Here is a 26,491-nt window from a genome sequence, read left to right on the forward strand (position 1 = left end):
GACATCTTTATCTCTATCAAGCAATTTACAGCATTACCACGGTCCCAACTGGACATATTCAAAGAAACATTTCAAAACAACTCTAACGGCACTCTTATGCTTATTCCTTCATTCATACGGGCGCTCACTCTATCATGACAGTGTGTGAGTCCTGGAACCTAAACCAAACAGGTCAGCTTCGCGTTTGATGTTAAAATCATCTTTCTGCCGTTAGAAATCAAAAGACAATGATGCTCTTGATGCAAAAGACACTTTTGGTCTCTCCAAAGTGCACAGAGTCGGAGAAGAACGGAGTGTAAACTGCTCTAGAAACAGCAGATCTTCATCCTCCTCTGCAAAGAGAAGTGAGGGACAAAGAGAGTGCATGTTTGCTGTGGAGCAGCAAGGCAGTAAGCAGCACATTCCGGTAAATCACAACTAATTTCAGCCCTGCTTGACGTGCCTACTAAACTAGAAACACATGCACCACCTCCCCTTTTCTTTTTCCTTCCTGCCACAGACAGCGCGCACTTTCTCTTTGCTACATCTCACAGTTTCTCTCTCTTTCTTGTGCTTTCCATGCCTTTGCCATCTACTGGGCCATGCCTTGCTGCTGGACGCCATTCGCAACTAAGTAACACCGAATACCGCTGCATATTAGCAAATACAGCTTGAAGGAACAGACTGTCAAGTGGCAAGTATTCCTCTCCATATTTTATCATCAACGTCCAGCGCGCTTCACTTTGAACTTGCTCTTTTCCTCCCCCGGCCACGTTGATAAATTAAACACAATGCATTATATATGACGCAAAACAAAAACACAATCTTCATGTTTCCTTTATGACACTGAATATTTACCGCCCCAGGCTAGTGGTTGTGTGCAGTTAGGGGACAAAAGCACAGGAATCACCATGTAAGAGGATTAGCATGTTTGATAGACAAACATATGAAGATTAATGTATTTGATGAGCTATGCTAAGCCTCACCATAGATGACAGCATGGAGTCAAGGCAGCTGTGGACTCCATTTTCTGTGTCAACTGGTAATTCTCTGACCTACCTACCTCCAACCCATGCAAACAAGTTCCTGTCTACTCAAACTGGTTAAGATCTACCTAACCCCTTTTCGGTAAAGTAGGTGTTACCGCAAATTCTCAAAGTATTTTGGTCATTGTTTTTTCCGCATTTGAAATTTTACTTTTAACAATAACTGTAATATTATTCAGCACAGAATGACGAGAGTCCCCTAGATAAACAAACAATACTGCAGAGTTATGTCACGGCCATCATTTCTAAATGTGTTGCTTTGAAGAAATTATGTTTTTCCTGTTTGATTCAGTATGTCAAATGGCACTAAATACTGCAGTATCCATGAGCCTCTTTACTACGGTGAAGAGGCCAGCTATAGTTGTGCAATATATATTCAAATTTGTTTGATACATTTTATTTCAGATGAGTGGTTGCACTCAGGAACAAAATATTGCACCATCACTGTTGTTTTTATGGACACAGTCTTATACCTTCACCCTTTTTTTATGAACCTGAATCATTTCACTGCAAGTGCTATTTGTTTGTACAGATGACTCAAACAGGAGAATTTGACACCCATCCAAGAGTTGGAGATGCTCAAACAGGCCATCATTGCACTACATTGCATTCGGAAAAATGAATGGGATTTTCGCTTCCAGAATCCTGGCTGCCCGGCGTCACTCGACCCACTCTGCCACTCCATTCTAGTTGAACGTTACAGTGAAAATATGCTCTGCCCAGTTTGCTGCTGGCTCCATTAGGAAAGATCAACACTGCTGCTCTCTTTGTCTCAGTCTTTCTCTTCCCTCCCATCCCACCCCCTCTCTTTTTAACTGTTTATCTTCAGCATTAGCAGATCACTTATTCAGCTAGTAGCTGACATCTGCATTTTGACATGTCACAGCTCCCTTATTCTTCCTCAATCGTTCTCGCTCATGTTGTTATGCTGATCCCTCTCTGCCATCTCCTCCTCTTTCTCTTCTATCCCTACTCCTTGGACTCATCTCTCCCTTGGTATTTTTATTCTCCAACCTCAGGCTGCTCTCTCCATCTCTGCCGTGTAGCACATAGATCTGGCCAACCTGTGCTATGCCTCTCCTTGGGGTATGGAGACATGAGGTTAATAGGCTTTCCCGGAATGTATGTTTCTGCAGAGCACGGCCTTAGAAGAGATGAGCACAGTGTTTTATAGTCCGGCGTGCTCACCAGTGTTGATGTATGGTCCAAATTATAGCCTGGTAGGGTAGCTGCATGAAAACTCACTAAGGCAGGCACTCCAGCATGCTGAGGGACCAGCAGAAGAACACGGGCACAGAAATGTTCAGAAGACCGAGCTTCATACTGTTGCAATAAAAGGTCCTACCCATTTGTGAAATCTGTAGACGCATCACCACCTAGGCACATATCCATATACACAAACACACACTCACACTCAACCATAAGGAAAGCTGTGGACATACAGCAGGCCAACACAGGCATCCAGATTGTTGCCCAAAAAGCAAGCCTTCCGAGAACAGCGAGAAGTGTGCCTGGAAGCAGAGAGTGCAAGAAAACACGACAAACTCCCCTGGTAACACTAACTCACAGGGCAGATTGACGGAAAGCTGTGTGAACTGCTGTTGGTAGTTTAACTTTGTGTGCTTTTTCTTTTTGTCAGAGCTGAGCTGCACCAAACGCATGTCAACACAATAGTTCAGGAGAGGACCGATGACTCTCCCACATAAAAAAAGTGGATGAAAGTGAAGTGCTCTTTTTTTTTTTCTTTTAGTATAGCTTGAATTTCCTCTTTATCCACAAAGACAACCCAAATATTTTCTCTTTCGCCTGTCTCTTAGCAACTGAGGAAAAGTTTTCCAGTGACATCAGGGCGGAGAGAGAGAGAGAGAGAGAGAGAGAGAGAGAGAGAGAGAGAGAGAATTTTCTCCTAAAAACCTCATTTGAATGAAGTCAGACTTCAGGCTTGAGTTAAATGACATTTTTGGAGGTTAAACACTTACTTTTGTTTAAATTGCAAGAGGGGCAAAGTTCTTTTTTCGGGAAAGGCCCATAGGTTCAATTTTGCTATGCAACAGATTTCAAATGAGATAAAGAAAAACTTTGTCTGTTGTTGTCAAACACAGGCAACTGACTAATTGGCTGAGCTGTGCAACAAATTTGAGATGAGCCATTAGACACCAATTAAACATGAACAAACTTTGTCTCCATGCTTTTCCTGTCTCCAGTCAAGTATGGAGCCTGCATTCCTGTCTTGACATTACTTTGGCTAGGGAGAAAAGTTAAGGCTTTAGGCCTGGCTGTGCGCTCGTCTGACATCAACAAGAGAAACAGCATTCCCTCTCACTGAGGTAGGTGCATGTATATATGTGTGTGTGCGTGTGTGTGTGTGTGTGTGTAGGCATGTGGGCATTATTACCGTCGGTCATTCCTTCTGCGACGGAAGAGCTTTTTGGTGTGCGCAATCTCGGCCTCATTAGGCAGAGGCGGGAAGGCCTGCAGAGAGAAAAGAGAAAGCAAGAGAAAGGACAGACCTGTGAGTTATTTCTGATAAATACTTATCAATAGGACGGAAAATTCTAGTCATCTCCTTTAAGAAGCTAGATACATTCCAGCGCAGAATTTTTGAAAGAAAGTCTTAGTAAACAGTAAAAAGCCATAATACAATAAACGTAAATGGACATGCCAAGCATTCTTTGTGGGTCTTGAAGTTTGCGAAAAATGCTGACAGAATTCGGAGTGAAGCTGCTTCATTTTCAAGCGTGCTTTTTTGTTTGCTGATTTTATGTTTAACATACAAGGGACAATTTTTGACAGATTTTCACATCTGGGTCCTCACACAGCGTTTGTCAACGCAGGATTTTCACAATGTGAAATAGTGACCAGTCAGGGATTTTGGCTCCCAGAACTACCACAATGGTCAAATCATTGCTGACTCCAATTGTATGTGTCACATTTTGATTTGGCTGTGGTCACGCCTTGCATTGTAAGGAGAAGTGAAACATCTGTATTTGGCACTTTTGATTGCCAAATCCACCATCAGAAAAAAAAACAAAAAAAAAAAACAAATTGTCCACACCATTTGGTTACACTCACTGATGCCATTTCAATAATTTAAATAGTAAATTAATTGATTTCTTCACCCTGCAAACATATCCTCATGATTTGGAATCAATCAAGTCATAGCTAAGGAAAAGCAATCACCTAATGGCAGAAAACCCAGATCCGGATCAGCACCAAAATCTGATGAATTTTTCTGTGGCCCAAAGCCTATGTGTCCTTCGAATTTCTTGAAAAACTGGTAGGATGATATTTTTTCATGTCCTGCTCACAGACAACAGCTATTGTGGGTGAGGTGGTAGAGGGGAAAAGTGATTGAATCTGATAGAAAACTTGAAAAACATAACATTGTATGACAGTGCCACTGGGATATAAAAGATTTTGAGAGTCTGACAGGCTGGATGCAGTTTTTCTAGCTTTTACTCAAGACTGCTGCAATATTAGGAGTAAAACAGCCACTAGTTTTAAAGCTTACTCTTGAATTATCCCACATTTCAGCCTGAGGCTTAGTCAATATATCGATATATATTAAATGTATATCATCGTACTTAGAGCCTTCTTCCCAGCTGAATTCATATTGCAAAGGAATCTACTTGTTCCAGGTTTCATGCACACATGGAAGCTGTCCGAAGTCTCTTTCTGTGCATGAATAACACAAATTCTTTGCCCTCATCCTTAAGTGCTCCTCTCATTTTTTAGTTTGGTCTTTTTCCTCTCTTTAGGTTGGGTTTTTATGTCTCACCTGTACAGCCCCTTTTCTTATTTTTATTTTTGTACAAGGAGGCTCAATCTAAAAACCTTGATCCGGCGGTGAAAATACTCACCCCTACGCTTCTAAGGAGGTCATCTGGTTAAGGATATATGTTCTTGTGTGCTTTGCATGTGAGTATTTTTTTCCCTCCTCATAGCTCTGCTGCAGAGTTGGCAGGCTGCAATTTGCCATGATGAGAACTCAATACCCTGATGTGTGTGGTATGGGTGTGTGTGTGTGTGGTGTGCACAATGTTTTATATATATATATATATATATACATGTGCAGAACTAAGAATGTCCTTATACAGTATATATATGTCCACAAGAGAGTGCATGAATATTTTTTTCCACATGCTTAAAGTTCAGCGAAACTGAGATAATCATCACCCTATTCCATTTGAGGATCACTACAGTATATACGAGTACAGCGAGCTGCCTGCCAAAAGCAGAGAAGACCATCTATCATCCATTAAACATCAGTTCTGCCAATCAAACAGCCCACTCCCCCTTCTTTCAGCATCACTGTCTGCTGTTGCCATGGTTACAGGTGGTCGAGGACTACCGCGGTTGTTTATACATATGTGATGGTGGAGGGTGTCATGACAGGAAGGGTGCATACATGTGTGTTCAAAAGAACTGGCACTGTGTGTGTGTATGAGGTGTCTAGCTGCTGTGTGCAGGGCTGCCAGACATATATAGTATATACAGGGTGTGAGATGTGGATGCTACAGTGTGCGTGCGTATGTGTGTGTGCTTGTAGGGCTGGGCAAAATGGAAAATTTGAATATCACAAAATCTTTGACAAATATCAGTATTATGTCATTATTGTAAGAAGGACTAACGGTGCTTTCATGAGGTATTTACACACCGATTTTTTTTAATAAACAATCCTTAGTAATGTGGATTTGATGACCAAGAGGGAAATAACAGAACGGCTAGAACGGTTCAGAAAAGTTCCGAAAATTGCACCGCTTTACTGTAACGCAGCCTTTAAAACCAGGAAAAGACAGCACTTACGTCATATTACAAGATTACAATCGCCAAAATCCCAGATGATATCGTCTCATTTCGCAATATTGATATATCACCCAGACATATATGTGTGAGAGTGTGTATCTGCCCCATCAATAGCCAACATCTACACAGTGAGACGTGGGAAACCAGCCTGGTTCCAGAGCCGTGAACTACATGTTCACTTTTCAAAGTTGTGAGTGATTCATACTGGTCTGGTGCAGTCCAATTCACCTGCCATTTCTCAATTGAAAAAAAAAACTAACCGGGCCAATCAGTGCCAGAACCAGAGAGATCATAGCACATTAACTAATATGATGATTGATTAAGTTGTAGATGCTGCTACTGACATGGCTTTAAATAAATGAATACTAAAAACACTCAAAGCAATATTGGCGCTGACAGCATTTCTGAGAGGGGAAGATATTTTTTGTATTTTGCTGAGAGGATGTGGGAAAAAGTTTCATTTATCAACTAGCCCCTGGTCTGTTACAATTAGCCTTGCTCTGTTCCAGGGTATTAGTTTCCATGGCTCACCGCTCACCCGATGTCGGCCTACTGACGCCCTGAAACAGGTCTAGAATCAGCCCAACTTCACTGAGCTGTGTCACTGAGTCGGTCTTCCTCTCTGTTTTCTTGATACGAGAATAACAACAGCTCTGGAAAAAGCGTTTGGATCCCAGGGTTGGTCTCATCAACGGTGAATTTCCACCATGTGATGACATCATTGTCTAGTCCTCTTTTTATTGGCTCTAGGAGCAGTCACAGTGCATATTTGGACTAGGCCATCCCATCCCATTCCATCTTCCCCTCGCAGCGCTCTCCTCATCTTTCTTTAATGCCAGTCCAAAAGGCTTTTTTTTGGTGCTTTGCTGCTTTCCGTGAGCAGAGGGACTGCATGCCACAAGATGTGGTGGTGGATTTTGTATGGTCGTGAGAGATGGTTTCACTTCATTGAGGCTTGCAATTGCAAATAGGAGAGAGGGATAATTCCAGATTTCAACGGTGGCAAACTGTACTGTGGTACTGTAATCAGCCTTTAGGCAGTAAATTCCTTTGGTTATTGACAAGAAAAGCTTTCAAGAGCACATACAGTAGAAATATGGCAACACTTGCAAAGATACTGACATTCAGAGACAAGAGATATGGAGATATCTGAATGAATTTGAGAGAACTTGAGATTTGATACTGGTGCTCTCCATAACCTACTTCTTTCTCGGCGAGTTTGCTGTGGGATTGGTCGATTCTGATTGAGGCCAGATGTGAGAGGCAGAAAGGAGGTGGGACGTTGTATTAATATGGCACAGCAATATCCAAGACAGGCATGCACGCACGCACACACACACACACACACACACCCTCTTACATTGTGTCTTAGTACAAAACTTGACACTGACCAAGGTAGCAGACATCAATGAACATGTCTGAAACTAAAAGAATGAATATCTGTGAAAGTTCTGTTTTGACCAGAATTCAGCCTTGATGCAGAGAAAAAGTGAGTGGAAACACAAAAAGAAAGAGAGAAAGACAGAGAGAGAGAGAGAGAGAGAGAGAGAGAGAGAGAGGGAGAGAGAGAGAGAGGGAGAGAGAGAGAGAGAGAGAGAGGGAGAGAGAGAGGGGTAGAGTTGCATGTTTAGCTACTGTTGTTTTCCTCTAGGATATCATTAGCTATAATTCTGCCTTCAAATGGTAACCAGATGACAGTGAGCGCACGCACACACACACACATAAACACACACACACACACACACACACACGGAACAATGTGAAACAAACAAACCAAAAAGGTCACATTCAAACTACGCACACTACACACATGTACCCAAACCCCACAACAGCAGAATTGGTGATTGCAGGGGAGCACGTCTTACGTTGCCTTCACTATGTCAGCCAAAGATTGTGTAAGTCCATATCTAAACAAAAGAATGTTGTGGGGTAGGAGAGGCTAGTGGAAATGTATAAGCGTGAGGGGAAAATGCATTAGTACATGGGGTAGGGGGGAAAAAAAAGCAGCACAACAACAGCGTGTGTATGTAGTGTGCTTGAAAGAAACAGAGAGCAGGAAAGAGAGAGACGTGGAGCCCTGGGAGAGAGCGGTGTGTGAATGCACTATTTGCAGGTAGCAGCCAGTTGAGAGCAGATCAAAGACATACATGTGCGGTCCTGGTCCCCCGCCAGAAGACCTCTCACCTCCTGGTAGACAGAGGGATCGCTGTGGACGTGACAAGGATGGGGCGGGGGGCGGGCGGTGTGTGTGCGCAACACCGAGATTGTGTCTGAAGTGGTGTGCCTTATATCCTTATGTGCGCGTGTGAGAAAGACAGAGACCATTGCGTATTGTTTTCAGCTTGTGTGACAGACAAAGATGATGTGCAATGTGTCACAAGAATGAGCAAGAGAGAGCAGTAATGTTTGCTGGGATACGCATTTACTGTATGTGTCAATGCATCACATATTGCAAATGGGTTGGAGAGAAAGTGTAAAGCATGTATCAAACTCATTTGCAGCCTAAAACCAGCTACTGAGATTACAAGTTGGCCCACACTGCAAAAACGCAAAATCTTACCAAGATTATTTGTCTTATTTCAAGTCAAAAATGTCTTATTACTAGTCAAAATATCTCATTACACTTAAAATAAGACATGATCACCTCAGAAGTAACTTGTTTTTAGACAATTGTCTCTTGTTTCAAGTGAAAATTTGCTTGAAACAAGTGAAAATTTGCTTGTTTCATTGGCAAAATTTGATTCTTGTTTCTAGCTAATTTTCACTTATTTCAAGTGAATTTTCACTTTTTCCACTGGCAAATTTTGCCAATGAAACAAGCAAATTTTCACTTGTTTCAAGTGAATTTTCACTTGAAACAAGTGAAAATTGTCTAAAAACAATTTACTTCTGAGGTGACCATGTCTTATTTTAAGTGTAATGAGATATTTTGACTAGAAATAAGACATTTTTGACTTGAAATAAGACAAATAATCTTGGTAAGGTTTTGAGTTTTTGCTGTGCAGAGAATGCCTACTGCACACTGCCACCTAGCAAGTACACCATGGGGAAAAACAGCTTAGAGCGGATGCTGAAGATTGAAGACAACTTCAATCAAGACAGCTGGAAGACTAAGAAGGAAAGAGCGCGAAGGAAAGAGCGCGAAGTAAAGCCTGCGCATCTCATTTGCCGTGACGATCTCCGAATTTGAAGATTTGACATTCCACCAAAAAGGCAAACTGGACAAGATAGCTGTGCAAGCGAGTGATCAAATCAGCAGTTTCATGCCCAACTAGGCGAAAGCTGTTACTGAGCATAATAAAAGGTAGTTAAGCAGCCTGGCTTTTCGAGCATAACACAGCATCTCAGCTCTCTGAATTTATAAACAGCGGGGATGCAAACAGATGATGAGCCAATATGCATGATGAACTGGAAGTGCTCTGAGGCCCTGGTCAGAGTCAGACTGGGGGAAGAGTTTGGCCCTTTTTCACCCCAGTCACCACGCCATATTGCTACGCTCATGATGCCCATATTTTGACTGCACTGGGTGGCACAAAATTACAGGAAACATTTCTGTGATGAGGACAAATCAGATTACCAGTCCTGCTCAACAAACACTCTTGCACTGGAAAAAAGGTACTTTGAACATGTTAGAGAACAGTCTATGTAAGCTTCACTAAAAGTTGTAGAAGTATAATTGATGTGAGCAAAATATGGTTAAAAAGATCATATTTTTACTTAATTATTTGTTATTTTCTGGAAGAAAATACCACGCCCACCCAGTGATGTGCCATATTTAGGCCGGTGAAGTGGGCTGTATATTATAGTTTTGTGACACACAGGTTATACAACTGAAAAAACCATCAGGTTCTTTAAATATTGACAGATGAAATGTTGAGTCCCCAACTGTGTGAGTGTGACAATCGCAGGGTTAGGTGGGGTGTGTGTGGACTAGCGAGTTCGCCTCCAGAGGAAGCTCACGTACCCCACAGCATTCCTGAGGAGGGTCAAATGTCACTGGGAGAGGCTACCTGGAACACTAACACAGGCAGGATATGTCCTCATTATAACTCCACCCACTGAGATCACACAGCCACTTCGCCTTAGCAGCCACCTTGTACCTTCCAATCCAACCTGCATTCTTTCAAGCTGGTGCGCGGTTTAGCCTAACCCCGTGTTGTATACATGACTCGACGTGAACTATATCAAAGGCTTTGGTCTCCGGGGGAAAGGCAATGCTGGAAATCCTACAGTGTTGAAAGGATGAAAGCCAAAGTGACTGTGCTTCTGTAATAAAGGCTCCTTTTGCTTCGGAGTAAGGAATTTGGTGTTCATTCCTCCAAGTTTCAATTTAATTTTTATTAAAAGCTTCTTTTTGATATTTACAAACATCTGCTCATAATCAGCGGGTCAGTCGGTAAATAACAATGAGAAAGGAGAAAAGGGAAAACGAATGGGCATATGATGAATGGGATAAAAACAATTATAACAGAACGTTCCATACAAGTAGCGCAGAAATTGAAGTGTATGTCTTCCTGTTTCGTCCAGCGCACGACGGCCCTGGTAGGATACTCATTCACAGTCGACAGTCCATTGTTCCGTCTCGGCTTATTTATGTTGCGAGGGCCCCCGGCCAAAACTAATAAATTTAAAACTGCCCCATGGATGGCATTACAGGACAAGCTGTTGAAAGCGAGAGAGAGTGAGAGCAGGAGCGAGCGACTGTAAATACGAGATAGCAAGCGAGCGGGAGACAGAAAGAAACGCAGGCTGTGTTTTCCTGAATGAGGAATGGATCACTGCTCGTCCTCTGCTCTTGTATTAGAAAAAGGTAAAGGAAAAAGAGAACAATCTTGAAAAAGGGAAGATACTCATGATGAACTACAAACAAGTCAGAAGAGGCACTTTTTTGCTCAGTATATAGTTATTTTCTGCAAATCAAGCTTTATCATGAGTACCTGTACATTGTTCTTGGTTGTGACAAAACATCACTGTGCAAAATTAACTGTTGAAAAAGATTACTTACGCTTTCCCATTTAAACAAATAGACATCAAATTAAATGTTCGGTTAAATGAAATGAAACTGAATTAAATCAAAGTCAATATTTTGAAATAAACACAGGTACTACCACGATAAATGCTGCAAGGTATTCCCAGTGAAGGAGAGTTTGTCAAGTTTAAGGCATAATTTGGTGCAGTGGTTCAGCTGAGGGACTGTCTCTGTGTTAACCTTTGTCTGACTTCATTATTTTACTGATTACAGCCGATCTAAAGCAAGCAGGCTTGTGATCATCTAGGGGATGAAAAAGAACAGAGGACAAATAGGCCGCCGCAGACATGATATCGCAGTGGTGGTTGGGAGACAACGATGTGAGGTCCTGGCATGCATGTCTCATTTGACTAGCAATCTGAGGCCAGGGCCACAACACAGCAGAGCGAGACAAACAGATACATCTGAGAGCTGAGATGTCGAGCCGTAGCGGGAGACGGGCCACTCGTGGGATGAAAGAGTCGGGGAAACTGGAGAAAAAAAATAAATATATAAAACAATGGAATCTGATGGAAATTTAATCACAGGACGATCTTTGCCACAGCAGCAGGTTTCAGGTGATTACGGCTCAGTTCTTGCTGTCTTTCTGAATGATGGGTAAAGATTTCCATCATACGCTGCCTCAGTAAGACTACACTGACAGTCGGCTCATCTTCTCTGCAGGATCAAATCTGATGCTTTGTGTGTGATTGTGTGTGTGATTGTGTGTGTGTGTGTGTGTGTGTGTGCGTGTGTCTGTGTGCGGTCAGTGTTAAAGTAAAATGGCAACAAATACAAATAGCAAACACACCAAGGATTACATACCCATTTATCTGTCCATCCATCTATCTATTTCTCACTCAGGCAAACATACAAATACATTTTGTGCTGTACACACACACACACACACACACACACACACACACACACACACACACACACACACCTGGGAGAAAATTCTGTGGTTGGATGGAGGTGTTCAATCTACCTGCAGAAATGTGAGTAACTGTGCAATAATCAAACCATCAACTGATTACTAAGTAACAAACACTTTGTATGCCTTCACAGCTGCAGCTCAAATAAAGGTGGGATCAGCGATTCTGGGGAAAGATTGCTGATACTTGAAATCAGCAAATTCACTGAATGATCTGCTCATGGTCCTCTAGCTGTCTATATGTGCACTGAAAAAAAAAAAAAAAAAAAAGAATCTGGCGTTTGTGCAGCCCTGGCTCGGTAAATGGGGAAACAAAGTGGCTTGAACCGGACCACTCAACACTATTCCAGCCAATCAGCAACAGGGGGTGCATGGGACAGGGGGAAGGGGACATGGGTGAAAGGAGGCAGTGCGAGTGAGAGGGACGCAAAATTTGGCTGTTGATTTCAAATATCAAGAATCTCCAGAGTCTCTGACTCCCACCTTTACTGAGGATATATAGTCTGTTCAGCAAATAACTCCTTTACAACAAGAGCTGAGGAAATCAAAAGTGAATGTTTTCAGGTGCTAGTAGTTATTTAGTTCCAGATAATATTGTTTGTAAAGCTGCACTGAGCAACTTTGCACATTAGCGGCTCCATTATGCCAGAAAATGAATTTTAATACCCAGAATTTATATAATATAAACTGAACACCGCATGCTTGTGTTTTCCAAAAATAACTGTTCTGCAACTGCTTTGTACAGATGGGTTAACAAAGGGACAAAAAAAGGCAAAAGATCTAATGGAGCGCTTGTTCACTGCTGATTGGACGACACTTTGTACGTTGCTCTTAAATTATGAGTTCCTGTGGGTGGATGGGATCCACAGAATTTCATTTAGACAAAGACAGCAAATCCATGGGGCCTAATTAGTTGAGATGGGATGCTCTTTTCCATTGTAGCCTTATAATATAAGGTCAAAAGATGGGCGTATTTTTACATAGTAATCTGGCCTAGTACGGTTTTTGCTAGCACACATGCCAACATCAGCTACCTAGCACCAGTCAAAGCACAGGTGGTTACCAAGCAGCTCCAAGAATGTTGCTATTTACAGAAGGATTGTGTTGCATCATATGAAAATGAATTAACAGCATTTTTTTTTATTTTGGCAAGCAACCATGATATTAATGAGGTAAAACACTCTGAGCTGTGAGACATGTAAATAAACATATGGCTGACCAGCTCCAAACTGATGAAACACACAAATACCACACAGCCTTGCCTCTGTTTACTATTTATTTGTGTGTGTTGGTTTGTTTGTGTGAAAGTGGGTTTAAATATTTATTTTTGATTGTTATTATGATATATAAAGATAATACATATGAGGGCTGACCTGATTTTTTTTTTTTTTTTCTGACTAATGAAAGTGCGACAGCAAGCGTGTAAGTAATCAAAGCCTTGATATCTCAACTTTTTCTTACTTTTCTCTGCCTGGCTCAGATGTTATTGTTTTTTTTTTTCCAAACACCTACCATGTCAAAAATGCGTCTTTTTCTCTGTAAGAATAAAGCGCATCAACAGCACTAGCACTATGAGCAAGCACATACCCTGTTGCTCGGTGTGTTTGGCATCTTTGAAGAATGACAGCTGTGTGACGGATTTCAAAAATGTACACACAAGAATAGGGGAACACAGGAGAAGGATGACAACTGTGAAAGTCATACTGATGCATTCCTTCTGTGGTCAAGCACGTCAAAAGATAGCTGGTTTTGTCAAAAGTCAACCAAATGTCAGTTTGTGGAGAACAAGAGAAGAGGAGATGCCAGGTGTTCGAAGGAGTTACTGACATCGTCAAAGTCAAAGTGAGTGACGGTGAGGACTCAGCTACAGGGGAGCGGATTCTGAGGCTGCAGATACACCGGAGGATATCACAGTAGACCGTGGCACCCTGAGAGCTGCTTAGTGAATACGATGCATGCCTGAAGCAACATTTGAATGAACGCACAGAGGAAAGTAAACAGATGCACAAATCAGGAAGCACAGGATGAACTAGCTACTTTCCTCTTCTTTTTCTAAAACTATTATTATTATCCAGTGATAGTCTATGTCTTGATACATCACTGAAATCGCTCATGAGAGACTCACTGCACTGATAGATTGTGAGGCAGCTTGTTGTCAATAGTACTCAGACACCCATGCAGACACTCAACATACAAAACACCGGTAAAGGCAAAGGCTCTGGGAATTCAACTGGTGCAGCAGTGAACATGTGAGGGAAAAACAACAACTTCGCTACCTTGTTCTCATCCCATTTGCACAACTGATTCATATGTAGTGCTGTTCTCACATTGTTAATCTAACGCTGTCTTACACAACAGGTGCTGACCAAGAGTCCATCACTGAGCCTGTAGAACAATCTAAATGTGTTCATTTGGAGAATCTTATCAGAGGATGAATAAGTGTGAATGTGTGAGCACAGACACAAACAAGCACCAAAGGTGGCTTGCACGTGCAGCGCTTGCGACAAACCAGAAAATGCATTGTGTTTGGAGCAGATTTCGACACTAAAATAGGGGAACCTGGAAACAACAAAGCAAATGTGGGCGTGAAGGCCAAGTAATACTTCAGATCGTCTGCTGAGGCACAAAACCAACATCACTGCTCAAATATTTCTGTGCATATTTGAGCATACTAGACACGTTGCATATACTTTCAAACGAGCAGGACGGGCATATGAACAGTGCATTGTTTGGTATCTGGAACACAGGAGGATCTTAAGAAGTCTGAGAAAGAGTTTGACGCTGTAAACACAGCAGCTCATGTCTGTGCAGTGGATGAAAAACAAACTGATGGATGCCGTTGACAGAGGCACAGGCCATTTTGCCACACACGTGATGAAAAAAGAAGAAGGCACAGTTGAATCAGCTAATAATGAGCAATTTCAGACACAAGGCCCGTTTCCACCGCCGGAACTTTGGGGTAATTTTACGGGGCCGTGGCCGTTGTCGTGTGTCTCCACCGCCGGAACTACCCCGAAGGAGAGAGTTCAGGAACCTTTACAGGGGCTAAAAAACGGCCCTGCCTCGGGGTAGGGACTCTGAGCGGCCCCGAAAAACCTCCTGGGTTTACTCACAGCGTGATGTGATGTCAACAGAAAGCAAGCGTCCCTAGCAACACGGCCAACACTACCAAGCTAACGCTAACGTGCTAGCTAACGTTAACAACACACTTTTTGCCGGCATTTTAGGGCCGCTAACGTTAGCTTTAGCGGACATTAGCTAACGCTAACAACACACTTTTTAGCCGGCATTTTTAGGGGCGCTAACGTTAGCTTTAGCGGACATTAGCTAACGCTAACAACACACTTTTTAGCCGGCATTTTTAGGGGCGCTAACGTTAGCTTTAGCGGACATTAGCTAACGCTAACAACAGGCTTATTTAACAACACGCATTTTGATGCCCCGGTCATGGTCGCGCAACCGCCCGGTAACTTTACAGGAACCTTCCTCCTACTCGGCCCTCTCAGTGGAGACATGGCAGTTGAGAGGGCCGAGTGAGAGGACGTTCCTGTAGTAGTAGCTCCTGCCCCCCAAATACTACCAGGAACATTCTGGTGGAAACGGGCCTACAGACACAGCTTTCAGGATTTAAGAACACTATAACAGTGCTGAAACAATCACAGATAGCATTAAGGGCTCCTGGAAAAAAATGGACACTGCATTATCTTTTTTTTTTTTCTTCTGAAAAAAATACAGGAAATTTCACCAGATACATACATTGTGTTATTCATGTACAAATATATTAACAATCCTAATTTTCATTTGGGTCTATCTTCTTCTAACAATCATGGAAAATGAGAACCTTGCGAGTTTTCCTTTTGTATCAGGCAGCAAAGGTAGCATGATGTGCTTGCGTTAATTTGCCTTACTTGACAATGCACATCCTGCAGTGACTTTTGCATACATTACAATGCTGATGCTGAAACGATACATCGTGCACTCCTAAATAGCACTCACTACCACTTGTCAGCAACCATGACAATGCACTTGAAGCTTGCCTGTCTGAATCCCATACACTTTCCACAAAAGCAAAGGACTGGATAACATCTGACAACAGAGGCAACTGTGGAGAAGTTGTTGGAGGAGTCGAGCCTCTCCAGTGCTGAGGACCTCGGCTCTAGGAACAGCATACTGCCAGGACAACCACTGAGCAGCCACGAAGACCTCAATCTGATTCATAGAAGTACACACGTGTATCACATCATTGGTCTCACCTATAAATTCATCATGAGTTACCCGAGTGGCCACCAGAAAAGCCTTTCCACTCTAGTAAGTTAGTTTTGTGTTGCTGAAGCCCTCCACTCTGCGTGTTCCCATGTCTGCTGTGGCAGCTGGAACTGCAAGTAGGCAAGTCATGGAAGCCGATGACTCACAGTGGCCGTGTGTGTATGTGAAAATAGAATGATAATGCATTCAGGCTGCCTGCCCTCTTCTCCTTGTAGCATCAACAATTTCAGTGTCATTTCTGCTCCCGATTTTATATGAATTTTTGGTCGTTGCACCCATTTTATAATGTTCTCCTGCTTATCGTGGTGGTGGAATCCTGGTGTGGAGAAAGTCTGAAGTCTCGGAAAGGTAATTTTCATGTCGTAGAGGACAAAATGGAAACCAACGGCTGGATGAAATGTAGGAAAAATTAGGTGTTCTACTTCTTCTAGAAATGGTCCTTTAAGACTTGCATATATGCAAGCAATATGCATATATTAATAACATGCATCCATTGCTGTTAAGTGGGCCGGTATTGTCCTGAAATCCCCAGTCGAATTTTCTGTCCCAGTGCATCTCTGTCTGTATAAAACCATCCTAAAATGCAATCTTATTAAGAGAGAAACTGCAATGAAATGATAATAACTACAGTTAAGTCCCCAAGGACGAACGATGAATGGCAAGGACATGGAAGGAAAGAAGTTTGAAAACGTACCTCGAAGAAGCCACAAAACTGTGACACAGACCAAATGGATAAATGTTACAAAAAAGATGAATGTGGCCAAAGTAAAAGCTTGAACCAGCGCTTACGACACACTGTCCACTGGCAGACATCATGATTTCGTGCTAGAAAAATATGCGTTCAACACTATCTGACCTCTACAACAGTAGGCTATATCTTTTATACTGTTTGAATCTTGTTATGGATACAAAAATAAACAGTGCATACAGGATATATACATTGTTCAGTTTAAATCCTCAGTATAGAGAAATGTTGAAGTGATATGGAGGAGTACTTTTTGCATCTATCGCCAGTATATAAAATATGCTGTGTGAGAGATGTATTATGGGTTTTAATATGTGACCAGTTCTGATTGCTCTTGGGAAACGCTTCGAATTACAATATATTTTTTAGCCTACTATCTAAGAAAGTAGGTAGCTCTTTAGCATTAACACTGAATCACAAATGAAGACGCCGTTACCAGATGCCAGGAGGTTGAATGCTGCATAGTGATGACATAGAAAGCAATAAGCAACCAGGTGTTTTGTCCGTCAATGCCAAGTATGTGCCCACCCAGTTTCTGTCAAATCTGTGCGCCTGAGGATACTACAACAGATGCTAAAAAGAAACACAAACACACAACGGAAAAAAGAAGGGGAAAAAAAAAAACATAAAAAATGATTTAAGCTCTTCATTAAGATCAGCGTTGTCTCGATTATGCTTTGTTCTCCACTGCACAAAGTCTCTATTGTATACAGCAGGCCACACCAAATACACATACCGCCTAACACATACAAAGCTCTAGCACACTCATTTGCTCACTGCCACGATTACTAAATTCCTGCAACTGTTTTATATCATTTAACAGTTGACAGCCAACTGTCGCTGTTGTGCCCGCAACACACGCCTTTTTTTCATTAGAGTTCACGGGGAACACAAAACGCAGCCACCCTGTTGACTTTAAGGAAGCAGGGGGGATTCATCAGTTCTATTTCTTCATTCTCTTTACTAGCAGTTTTATCAACAGACCCTGCCTCTCCTCTCTCAGAGTGTGTAGCCTTGCTCCCACACTCCTACTGCAGACACCAACATGTTCTCAGAGAGAGAAAGAAACAGGGACAGTTGTGTTGTTTGATTTCCAATCATTGTTACATGCAAGTCTTCACCATGCTCAGAAAACATTTAATTTCAATGAGATGTATCATATGCTCATTTCTCCAATTCCCAAATTTTGTATGTTTTCAGTATTATGCACTGGAAATGGTAGGTGTAGTTAATCCTATTAGTGTCACTGTTCCTCTCAATAAAATTAGCTACAGGCTGCAGAGTTTTAGAGATCAAAAGCACATGTGCCAAAACTGTTATTCAATATTCCAGCTGTCAGTGGATTGCACATGTGAAATATTATTGCATACTTCTGTGGAATCAGTCCCCGAAATTTGAAAGTGAGCCGCATTCAGGCATGCGCTTAAGCCTCTGGGGTTCCTCCCATGCTGTGCCAGAGACGAGAGCAGCACAGTGTATCCAGTGGTAATAAAGCCAGTGTGTGTGGTTAGTGTAGTGTAGGAGGTTCTGGCCAGCCAAGGCGCAGTAAGGCTGGGGACAATAGCAGGAAGAGACCGCAGGGAGGGGGCTGCCGGTCGCCATGACCCCCTGGATATTGTTCTGCTGCCCACCAACATGTGAAGGATGGAGGGGAGGAGTGAAGGACGACTAGAGAGGAGGAGGGAGGGAGGGAGAGAGTGGGATAGAAAAGCATGGGAAAAAGCAAAGAAGAAACAAGATATGGGAGAAAAGAGATACAAAGAGTAGGGAAGAGAGGTGTGTGTGTGTGTGTGTGTTTGTGTGTGTGTGTGTGTGTGTGTCTGTGTGGGTGGGTGGGATGAAATGGGCAGAAAGACAGAAGAAACAGTCCATAGGTCCTGGATGAGGATGAGCTACTGTCAGTAAATCCTTAGAATAAAGTGCGAGCCTCAGACATACTGACCACTGACTGACAGGCTGCCAAAGCCCTCCCCAGCCACCCGGCACCACCACCCTCCCGCCTCCGCCCCCGCCACCCATCCCTCCTCAACAGGAGTCCTGCTCTGGAGCACGTACGCTTGCAGACGGAGGGGCCAACCAGTCTGTGCTATCTCAACTCCAGACTCCAGCTTTGTTCCCCCCTTGGACTGCTTTGTTCACTGACCAGGAGACCGGATGTCTCCTCACTGACTAGCCGATTTCTCCCTCTCTCCTTGGTCTCACCCTCCCTCTCGGCTCTGTCTCTGGTGCCCTTCCGTCACACGGGAATTTCAATTTGTGTCACAAACAATGTGACGGGGGGGAAAAAAAACAAAACCTGCCCTTACTATTTTCAGAGTGTTGAAATATAATTATCTCGATATTAACACACAATCCTAAACGTGTATATGTACACTTCAACTCAACTTGCCTCAGCAAGGACATTAGCTCTCTGTGGAATCACCCTTAATGTTAATCACCCTTCATGTTGATAAGGGAATTGCCTTCAAGGCTGAGCCTCTGTGGCTACTGTCCAGAGATGCTGGTAGCTGTTAAGGTCAGTGCTACTGCTTGCACTCCACATAACACAGAGGTGGCGTGACCTTGGCAGACAAAACGTGACCTCAAGGGAAAAACCGTCAGGTCCCACACATATTTGCACACAGAATGAAAACCACAGGACAAAGGCAAACATGATCAAATGCAAAGATTCAATTGAACAGGGTCTTTTGCGTGACTTTTTTGCACTAGAAAAGATGGATTAAAAAAAAAAAACTTCCTAGTTGGTAACTGGGATATCAAAAAATGTATACTACCAAGCGGGATTTAGACATATTTTCATGTCTTTAAATGTCTCCAATGCTCATCCAGTGTCTTACATGCTGTGTGAATAAGCAAACCTTGGTTGGCATGCTTGCTCAGAGAAGTCTAGAGGACATCTGCATACACCCGTACGCATACACACGAGTTACGGCTGTCACAACGTCGAGGTTTACGCTGACATGATCAGGCTGATGAGCCGGGCAGCGTGCGAGTGAGACAGAGGATCTACGCTGTTGGCCAGAGAGGGGAGGACGAGTGTTGTGCCCTTGAGGTACCGAGAGTCTCAATAGTGTACAGTAACCTCCACTACTCATTCAATCTAAAGAGGCGAGAGGCGACAAGGACAACTGTACTACCCTGACCTCTACAGAGGCGCTGCAGTAGTGTCAATCTCCTAGCAACCGCATCCGTTGCCATCTCCACTATCTGCTGGAGAAGATGTTATGTGATTATATTGATCTGATAATGATAATAATGAAGTCGCAGTTTGTTCAAACCCCAGCTCCAGATCACTGGGATCAAAAAATGTTAGGTTAGTTACAGGGGATCTGGAGTTCTGAAAAAAAAAAAAAAAAAAAAACTTTGGAGAAAAAACTTAGGAATGAAAAAAAAATAAATAAATAAAATAAAATTCTGCACTTAACAGCAGCATTTATTAGCAGATGAGGGCGAGCGCTAACATTGTTCCAAAGCAGCCACACTGACAAGGCTCCATCAAAAATGTGCTCTCTGACCCGTCCACGTTTTTTTCATTACAACATCACACTGTGGGTGTGAACGCGGGGTTAGTGGGTGTTTCCATCCGTACATGTTAACATTCCAGAGAGGCCAGAGAAGGCCCAGCAGAATCTGAGGATACTGGGAGGAAATCACACACACACACACACACACACACACACACACACACACACACACACACACAAGGTTTTCCACATTCCATAGCCTTTTGTCAGTCTATTCTGGCTCCTGGAAAGAGGAAGTGGATGTGGGCAGGAAGTGTGAGAAAGAGAAGGGGGAGTTTGGGTGACGAAGCCTTGCCATACAGTAGCTGTAGGTGATGAATGGGAAAAGGGGAGGTGTTAAATTACTGGTTTCACGTGGTTACCCTGACTATGCTGATAAAAAGCTGGGTGATAAAATAATAATGATTATTATAAAAACATAAGCCTCATTGTTATCGAGTGATACATGAGCTCCTAATCCCGTGTTGTAACAGAGACAATCTTACAGCCTGTACGGATGAGGCAGATAAGACGGTGCCACTCAGCTTGGACTGTGTGGAAATATTTTGGCTACTTAAGTCCATTAAGAAACAGTGTCAAAGATCCACGTCAACAACGTCAAGCAATGCCCTACTACAGTATGAATGTATTTCAACATAAAAGATAGAATCATCCTATAGACCATGCAGAATGTAAACAGTGTCTGTCCCTAAGATTTTGGTCGGAGTCCAGCAGTATTCGAACATTTGAGTCAATGAAACCATCTATAAGCAGAAAACACGGAGCAGCCAACAATCTTGCATAACTGAACACAGTCCAATGTAAACAGAGACGTCATCTGTAATAGGAGATCAACACATTTTACATTATACTACTAGCTGATCAAATAAAGTGACAGGTTAGCTACAGATGTGATCCATATAATAGCTCTAGTGTTCTGAAGGTGCTTGGATGGAAGGGTGGTGTATGTGCAAAGAATTTTGGAAAGTTAGGATGCTTGTGTAGGCAAACACTTTCCCTATCTTAAATTAAGATGGGAACACGGACATAGGAACTGTTAATCTGCAATGACTACAATAAAAGTTCTTCCTAGTTCAGGCTTACAACCTGAACTAGGAAGAACTTTTATTGTACCACAGTGCCTCAGACTTTGACATTAGCCTTGACGGTGCGTTTTTCCTTGGAAATTTCGTGTTTAACAGAGAGAATTTTTGTGTTTCTGTTCCCAGCCCTGTCTGCGCTGAGTAACATGCTTCCTGAGGGAAAGCGTGAGGTTTGAGCGTGAGTAAAAGGAGAAGCAGGCATAAAAAACGCGCTCTCGGTGGCGGCATTCAATCACGCCACTTAAGAGATTTGTACAAACCATGGGGGCCGTTAACAAGTTGCACTTTCCGATTCAAATTCAAACGGACAACTCATGAGGCCGATGAGAGGATGGAGGGTTGGCCTTGTTAGCGCCCTCTATTTTTCCACAATCCGGGAAAGCCTGGAAGTCTGTGCCCCCAATGACAAACCTCTTAACTTCAGTTCAATGTATTGCTTACACAATACACAACATTCTATGTGAAAGAAAACTTTTGACTTTCACTTTATGATTTCCAGTAATGACACTCCAAATCTGCTGGGACAGTGTGTATCCCACTGAAAAGTTAAATACCCTCCCACTTATCACCTCCAGTCCTGTTGCGTGGACCTGAGAGTGGGAGTGGACAGCCCTGATCCAAACGAAAAAACAAAAGGACAGTTGTGGCCTGTGTCACCACTGTATGACTCAGACTGGCAGAGCTTTGTGATGAAGACGATGATGCCACGGCATGATACTAAACAGAGGCAGAGTGTGTAAGAGAGACTGTGTGTAGAACAGGGACAGAGAGAGAGTTTGTGTGTGAGGATGTGTGCGTGCTTTAAGCGGAACAGAGAAAAGAAAGTATGGCTGTAAAAATCGTGTGAGTCAGAAACGGCCAAAGAAAGTGAGGGAGAAAAGTGCAGAAAGAGAGTCAAGTCTGCCACTTCTCATTCTGTCCCCCTGACCTTGCTGTGTCCCGGTGCCAGCCCGTATCCTATCCCAAGCAAACTAGACAAACCCCGTTGACCCAATCTTTCATTTGGCCCTATCTGAATGAGAGGAAACAGCAATCTTGGCTCTGGGACTATGAAATGAGGAAGCCATCTCGGCAGTGCAGCTAGGGCTATCTTGGCTCCAACACTGTGAGAGGTGAAACACATCTCGGCTCAGAAGCCAAGACGGGAAGGAAAGAGGAAGACATTGTAGCTCAAAAAACAGAGAAGGAAGAAAGGAGGGTGACATCAGTGACCCAAAGTAAATTCCGCCACCCCGAATGAATCACATAAGGCCTCAGAAAATACAATGGTTAATGCCTCGGCTCGCCCACCAAGGGAGGCTTAGCTACAAAATTAGATCCACATTATATTTTCATTTTCATGTGTGTATATATGATGAGGTTATTATTGTGATGACCATCCTGGATTAGATAATATACAAAAAAGCATACCTTCACCAGAAACTCTATCCCCAACCCAATTTCTATGGAAAGTTTCAACTTGCCCAAGAAACTTCAACTGTCTCAGGAACCAGCAGTGAACTCCACAGCTATGTATGTTTACAACTATACTTAACATATCAAATATAATAAATACATGACACTCAGTCCCAGAGTTACATGTTTCATCTGGTGAACACGGCCTTAAATTCACAATGAAACCAGGATTTTAAGAGCATCTTTTTACCTAAATGTGGCATTTTTGGATGCAGTTTTTAAGTATGGCTACTAGTAAATAATTTTTATTTATTTAGTTATTTATTTTTAATTTCAAATAGGTGTATGGTATGATGGTTAGAATGAACTAAAATATTTTTTTAAAAAGTCAGTTTTCATTTCTGTGTGCTTTGAACAGGCTGCATCTATACCTGTTGTGCCAACTTATTACCACAAGAGGTCAGTACAACAATTTCTCCATGTGCTTTCTTGTGAATAAGGGGGCTGACTGCAGGCTCTTGGCCTGACCAGTAGGTGTCACCACAGGTCAAACTTTAACAAGACAGACTCATTATTTGTCAGAGTCTCATTATTTGTCATTGCTCATCACCTTGCTTCAATATAAAGTGAAGATGATCTACTGCAGTTTCAGTTAGTGATTTCGTGTATTACACAGAATGCACTTGGACAGTCAGCTCACAATCGACTGACTGAACCATGGAGGTTGTTGATGAGAAATAGGGACTGATGAGTAAGAGAGCAACAGCACAACAAAAAAGGGGAAGTTTTTCCAGTTAACAAAATTTAATAATTGTGCCGTTTACAAAACAACATCACTTGTAGTGCATTCCTGTCTATTGAGACTACTGTGGATGGAGATACAAGTATTTGCCGCTCTTCCAATCAGCTTTGATTATTGAACATTGCTGCAAAATGTGCAGTCTGGACAGAAGCCCTTCACCTGTGATACTGATGACTGAAATGAAAACTTGACATTAATGTTTATGTTTCAGATTTCCTGCAAATGATTTGCACAGCAGGTGGGCTGGAGATGCAATGCTGTGTATGTTTTGCCAGTTATACGTGAAAATGAAAAAAAAAAAAAAAAAACCCACACCAAACAACAAAATTAATCCAGGAATGCAAGTTGTATCATCGGTTGATGTTTTAATCTGCTTTTCGGTGAAATATTCCCTCAAGCCAAAATGCACAATGTGCGTAACTGAGGATTTCACTGTGGACCTCCCTGCTGCACTGCTGCTCTCTTCACTGCATCTCCCACTTCTCTACTGTGCCACAAGAGGTCACTCTCTAACAACTTAACAGTTTGCTATGTTGGCAAGACACTTTCATGCACTGTGCCAGCTCATCTAGTTTCTACATATGAGAACGAGAATACAAAGAATATATATACATATTCTTAATATGTAAGAATACCAACTACTTAAAGCTTATGACCAGACTTCAAACCTCAATCTTGACTGCAGCATTCAGTTTGCTTGTTTGATGAAGTACTTACTGAGTGCAGGTGGGGTAGAAACCTCTCTATGTCATTCATGTCTATGCCGTCATCATCCTCAAAATTGCTTTTATTCATCCTGCAAGAGAGTTGACAGAAATTGACTGAGTGAGTGAGATGCAGAAAATCAGTGAACTGGAACCTCACCATTCCAGATAGGTTTTGTAAGGCTGACAGACACTAACCTCACTAAAATAGAAAGTAAGACCACAGCAGAGTTGTGAAGTGGTTGGTGCTGCATGTTCTGAAAGTATTTCTCCTAATTGGAATCTTACATTTGATGATAACTGCAATATTACTCAACACAGATTCAAAAGAGTCTTGTGTGTAAATAAACAATACTACAGGGCTATGATATGGCTGAAGAAGCAAACTGAAGCTGAAAAATATACTGAAATATATTCAATATCATGTTGAATTCAAGATCAGTGGGAAAGAAACACGGCAATAAAACACTGCACCATAGCTGCTAGAATGATCCAAGCGTTTATGTGAGCCAACTCAAAGCTACAAAGCTCAACTTCATCACAGAATTTTACACTCAGCGATTGGCGGGTACTTGAAGCAATGCACTGTGGGACTCATAGCTGACTTATCTCCTGACGTTGATAGGTGCAGGGTCTTGTATCTTTGACTTTTTTTCTGATAAACATGGATTATCTCAATGCAGTTGTCATTTCTTGTGATTGATGAGGGTCAGCCCTTACCCCTCTCGGTCGATGTGTGGCAGGTGCTTTGGCGTTCCTCTGAAGTGTTTCCTGTGGAACTGGCTGAAGTCCAGCTTCTCTGGCTGCACGTCCCAGCCTGCACCTCTACAACAAAGAGACACGAAGACAGACTCAGGGTTAGCCAGCATCCCTACATGCAAACAAAGAAAAAGTGTCAAGGTTAAGTGTCCAAAACAACTAGCACAACCAGGACTAGACTGGTGGGCTGAGAGGTTGAAAATAATGCCAGAGACAGTCACTGAGAAAAAAAAATCAGGGAGGAGGGAGGGAGAGACAGCTACAATTACATAAACACTGAGGGGGAGACAGTTACAGTTGGAGAAGGATTCATCAGTCACCAAGCAAGGTGATACTATACACATACAGAAGTTCCACTCAGTCTGAAAAACAAAATAGGTCCTTGGCTTGCAGGTGGCAGTTATAAACTTGACAAGGCCAGCTAAACTGACATGCATTTTTACCAAAATGACTACAGTAATAAAACTGTTTTACCATACACTCTACCAGCAATCACTCTAACTCCACTTGGCAGACAGGGAGTCCGTTGTATGATTGTAGGGCCACCGCATTGTAACACAGATTAACAGTTTCAAAGTGAAGTGGCTTTCAGAGCAAAACAATCTAAGTGTGCTGTGTCACACAATTTATCCAAGGTAGCAACGGTAATCTGGCCCCATGTTAACATACAGTTCCCAACAGGGGAAGAACTCACTAAAATCAATGGGGCATTCTGTGCCATTATTGGGCTGGTTGATGGCTCTCTATTTCCTACCTTTAACATTACCTACCTCTTTGTTACTAACAGTTACAAAGAAGACCTATTGTTTACCTTCGCAAGATGAGAAAAACAACATAACAGTTTCTACAGGTGCATTAACTCCATCAGATGGTGTGCAATATGGTTTCAACAAAATGGGTGGCCCAATTGGTTTTACTTCCTATGCTGAGGAGTAGATAACAGTTCTGATTGGAAAGCTTTCCAGTCACTATGAAAGGACCTGAAAATTTCTACTGGAAAGATGACCCAACTACAGGCAATGACGCAAGAACTTAACTGGTCATCCAGTGTTAATTCATGGCACTGTTCTATCAAACAGACATGTCATTTTACCTTGAGTCGTTGCTAATTTAGTTTTCACCAGCTGGCCTGCTGCATAAAGCCTCTGTCTGAACTTGACATTGTCTTGCACTTGCTTCCTGGCTGCCATCATCAGCAAGGCCAGACCCAGTCCCTCCCCAACCCAGCACACCACGCTCACATCGACTTTAACGTCTGGTGAAATGTCTCTAATGTGCCCTGGTTCTGCACATGATACTCAGAGGCTTGGTTGTGTTTCATATGAAGCTTTTTCAAAATGTTGGCAAACATACTGTAAGAGAAAGTGCTTCCTTGGTCACTTTGAATTATCTTAGGAATCTCAAAAGTTGAGATCAACTGTGATAAGGCTCTCACCACAGA

General features: G+C 42.5%; 1 protein-coding gene across 3 annotated transcripts in view; it reads right to left on the reverse strand.

The window, feature by feature from the left end:
- Positions 1-26,491, reverse strand: part of ctif (CBP80/20-dependent translation initiation factor) — an 83,024-nt gene that overhangs the window by 32,615 nt on the left and 23,918 nt on the right. For all 3 annotated transcript variants that reach the window (XM_030065125.1, XM_030065127.1, XM_030065124.1), the window contains 3 exons: positions 25,012-25,116; positions 24,305-24,383; positions 3,421-3,497 (listed from right to left, as the gene is read on the reverse strand). In XM_030065125.1, the coding sequence (XP_029920985.1) occupies positions 3,421-3,497; positions 24,305-24,383; positions 25,012-25,116 (261 nt within the window). The remainder of the gene's footprint in view (positions 1-3,420; positions 3,498-24,304; positions 24,384-25,011; positions 25,117-26,491) is intronic.

This window comes from Myripristis murdjan, chromosome 12, assembly GCF_902150065.1.
Source record: "Myripristis murdjan chromosome 12, fMyrMur1.1, whole genome shotgun sequence".
In the NCBI taxonomy this organism is placed as follows: Eukaryota; Metazoa; Chordata; class Actinopteri; order Holocentriformes; family Holocentridae; genus Myripristis; species Myripristis murdjan.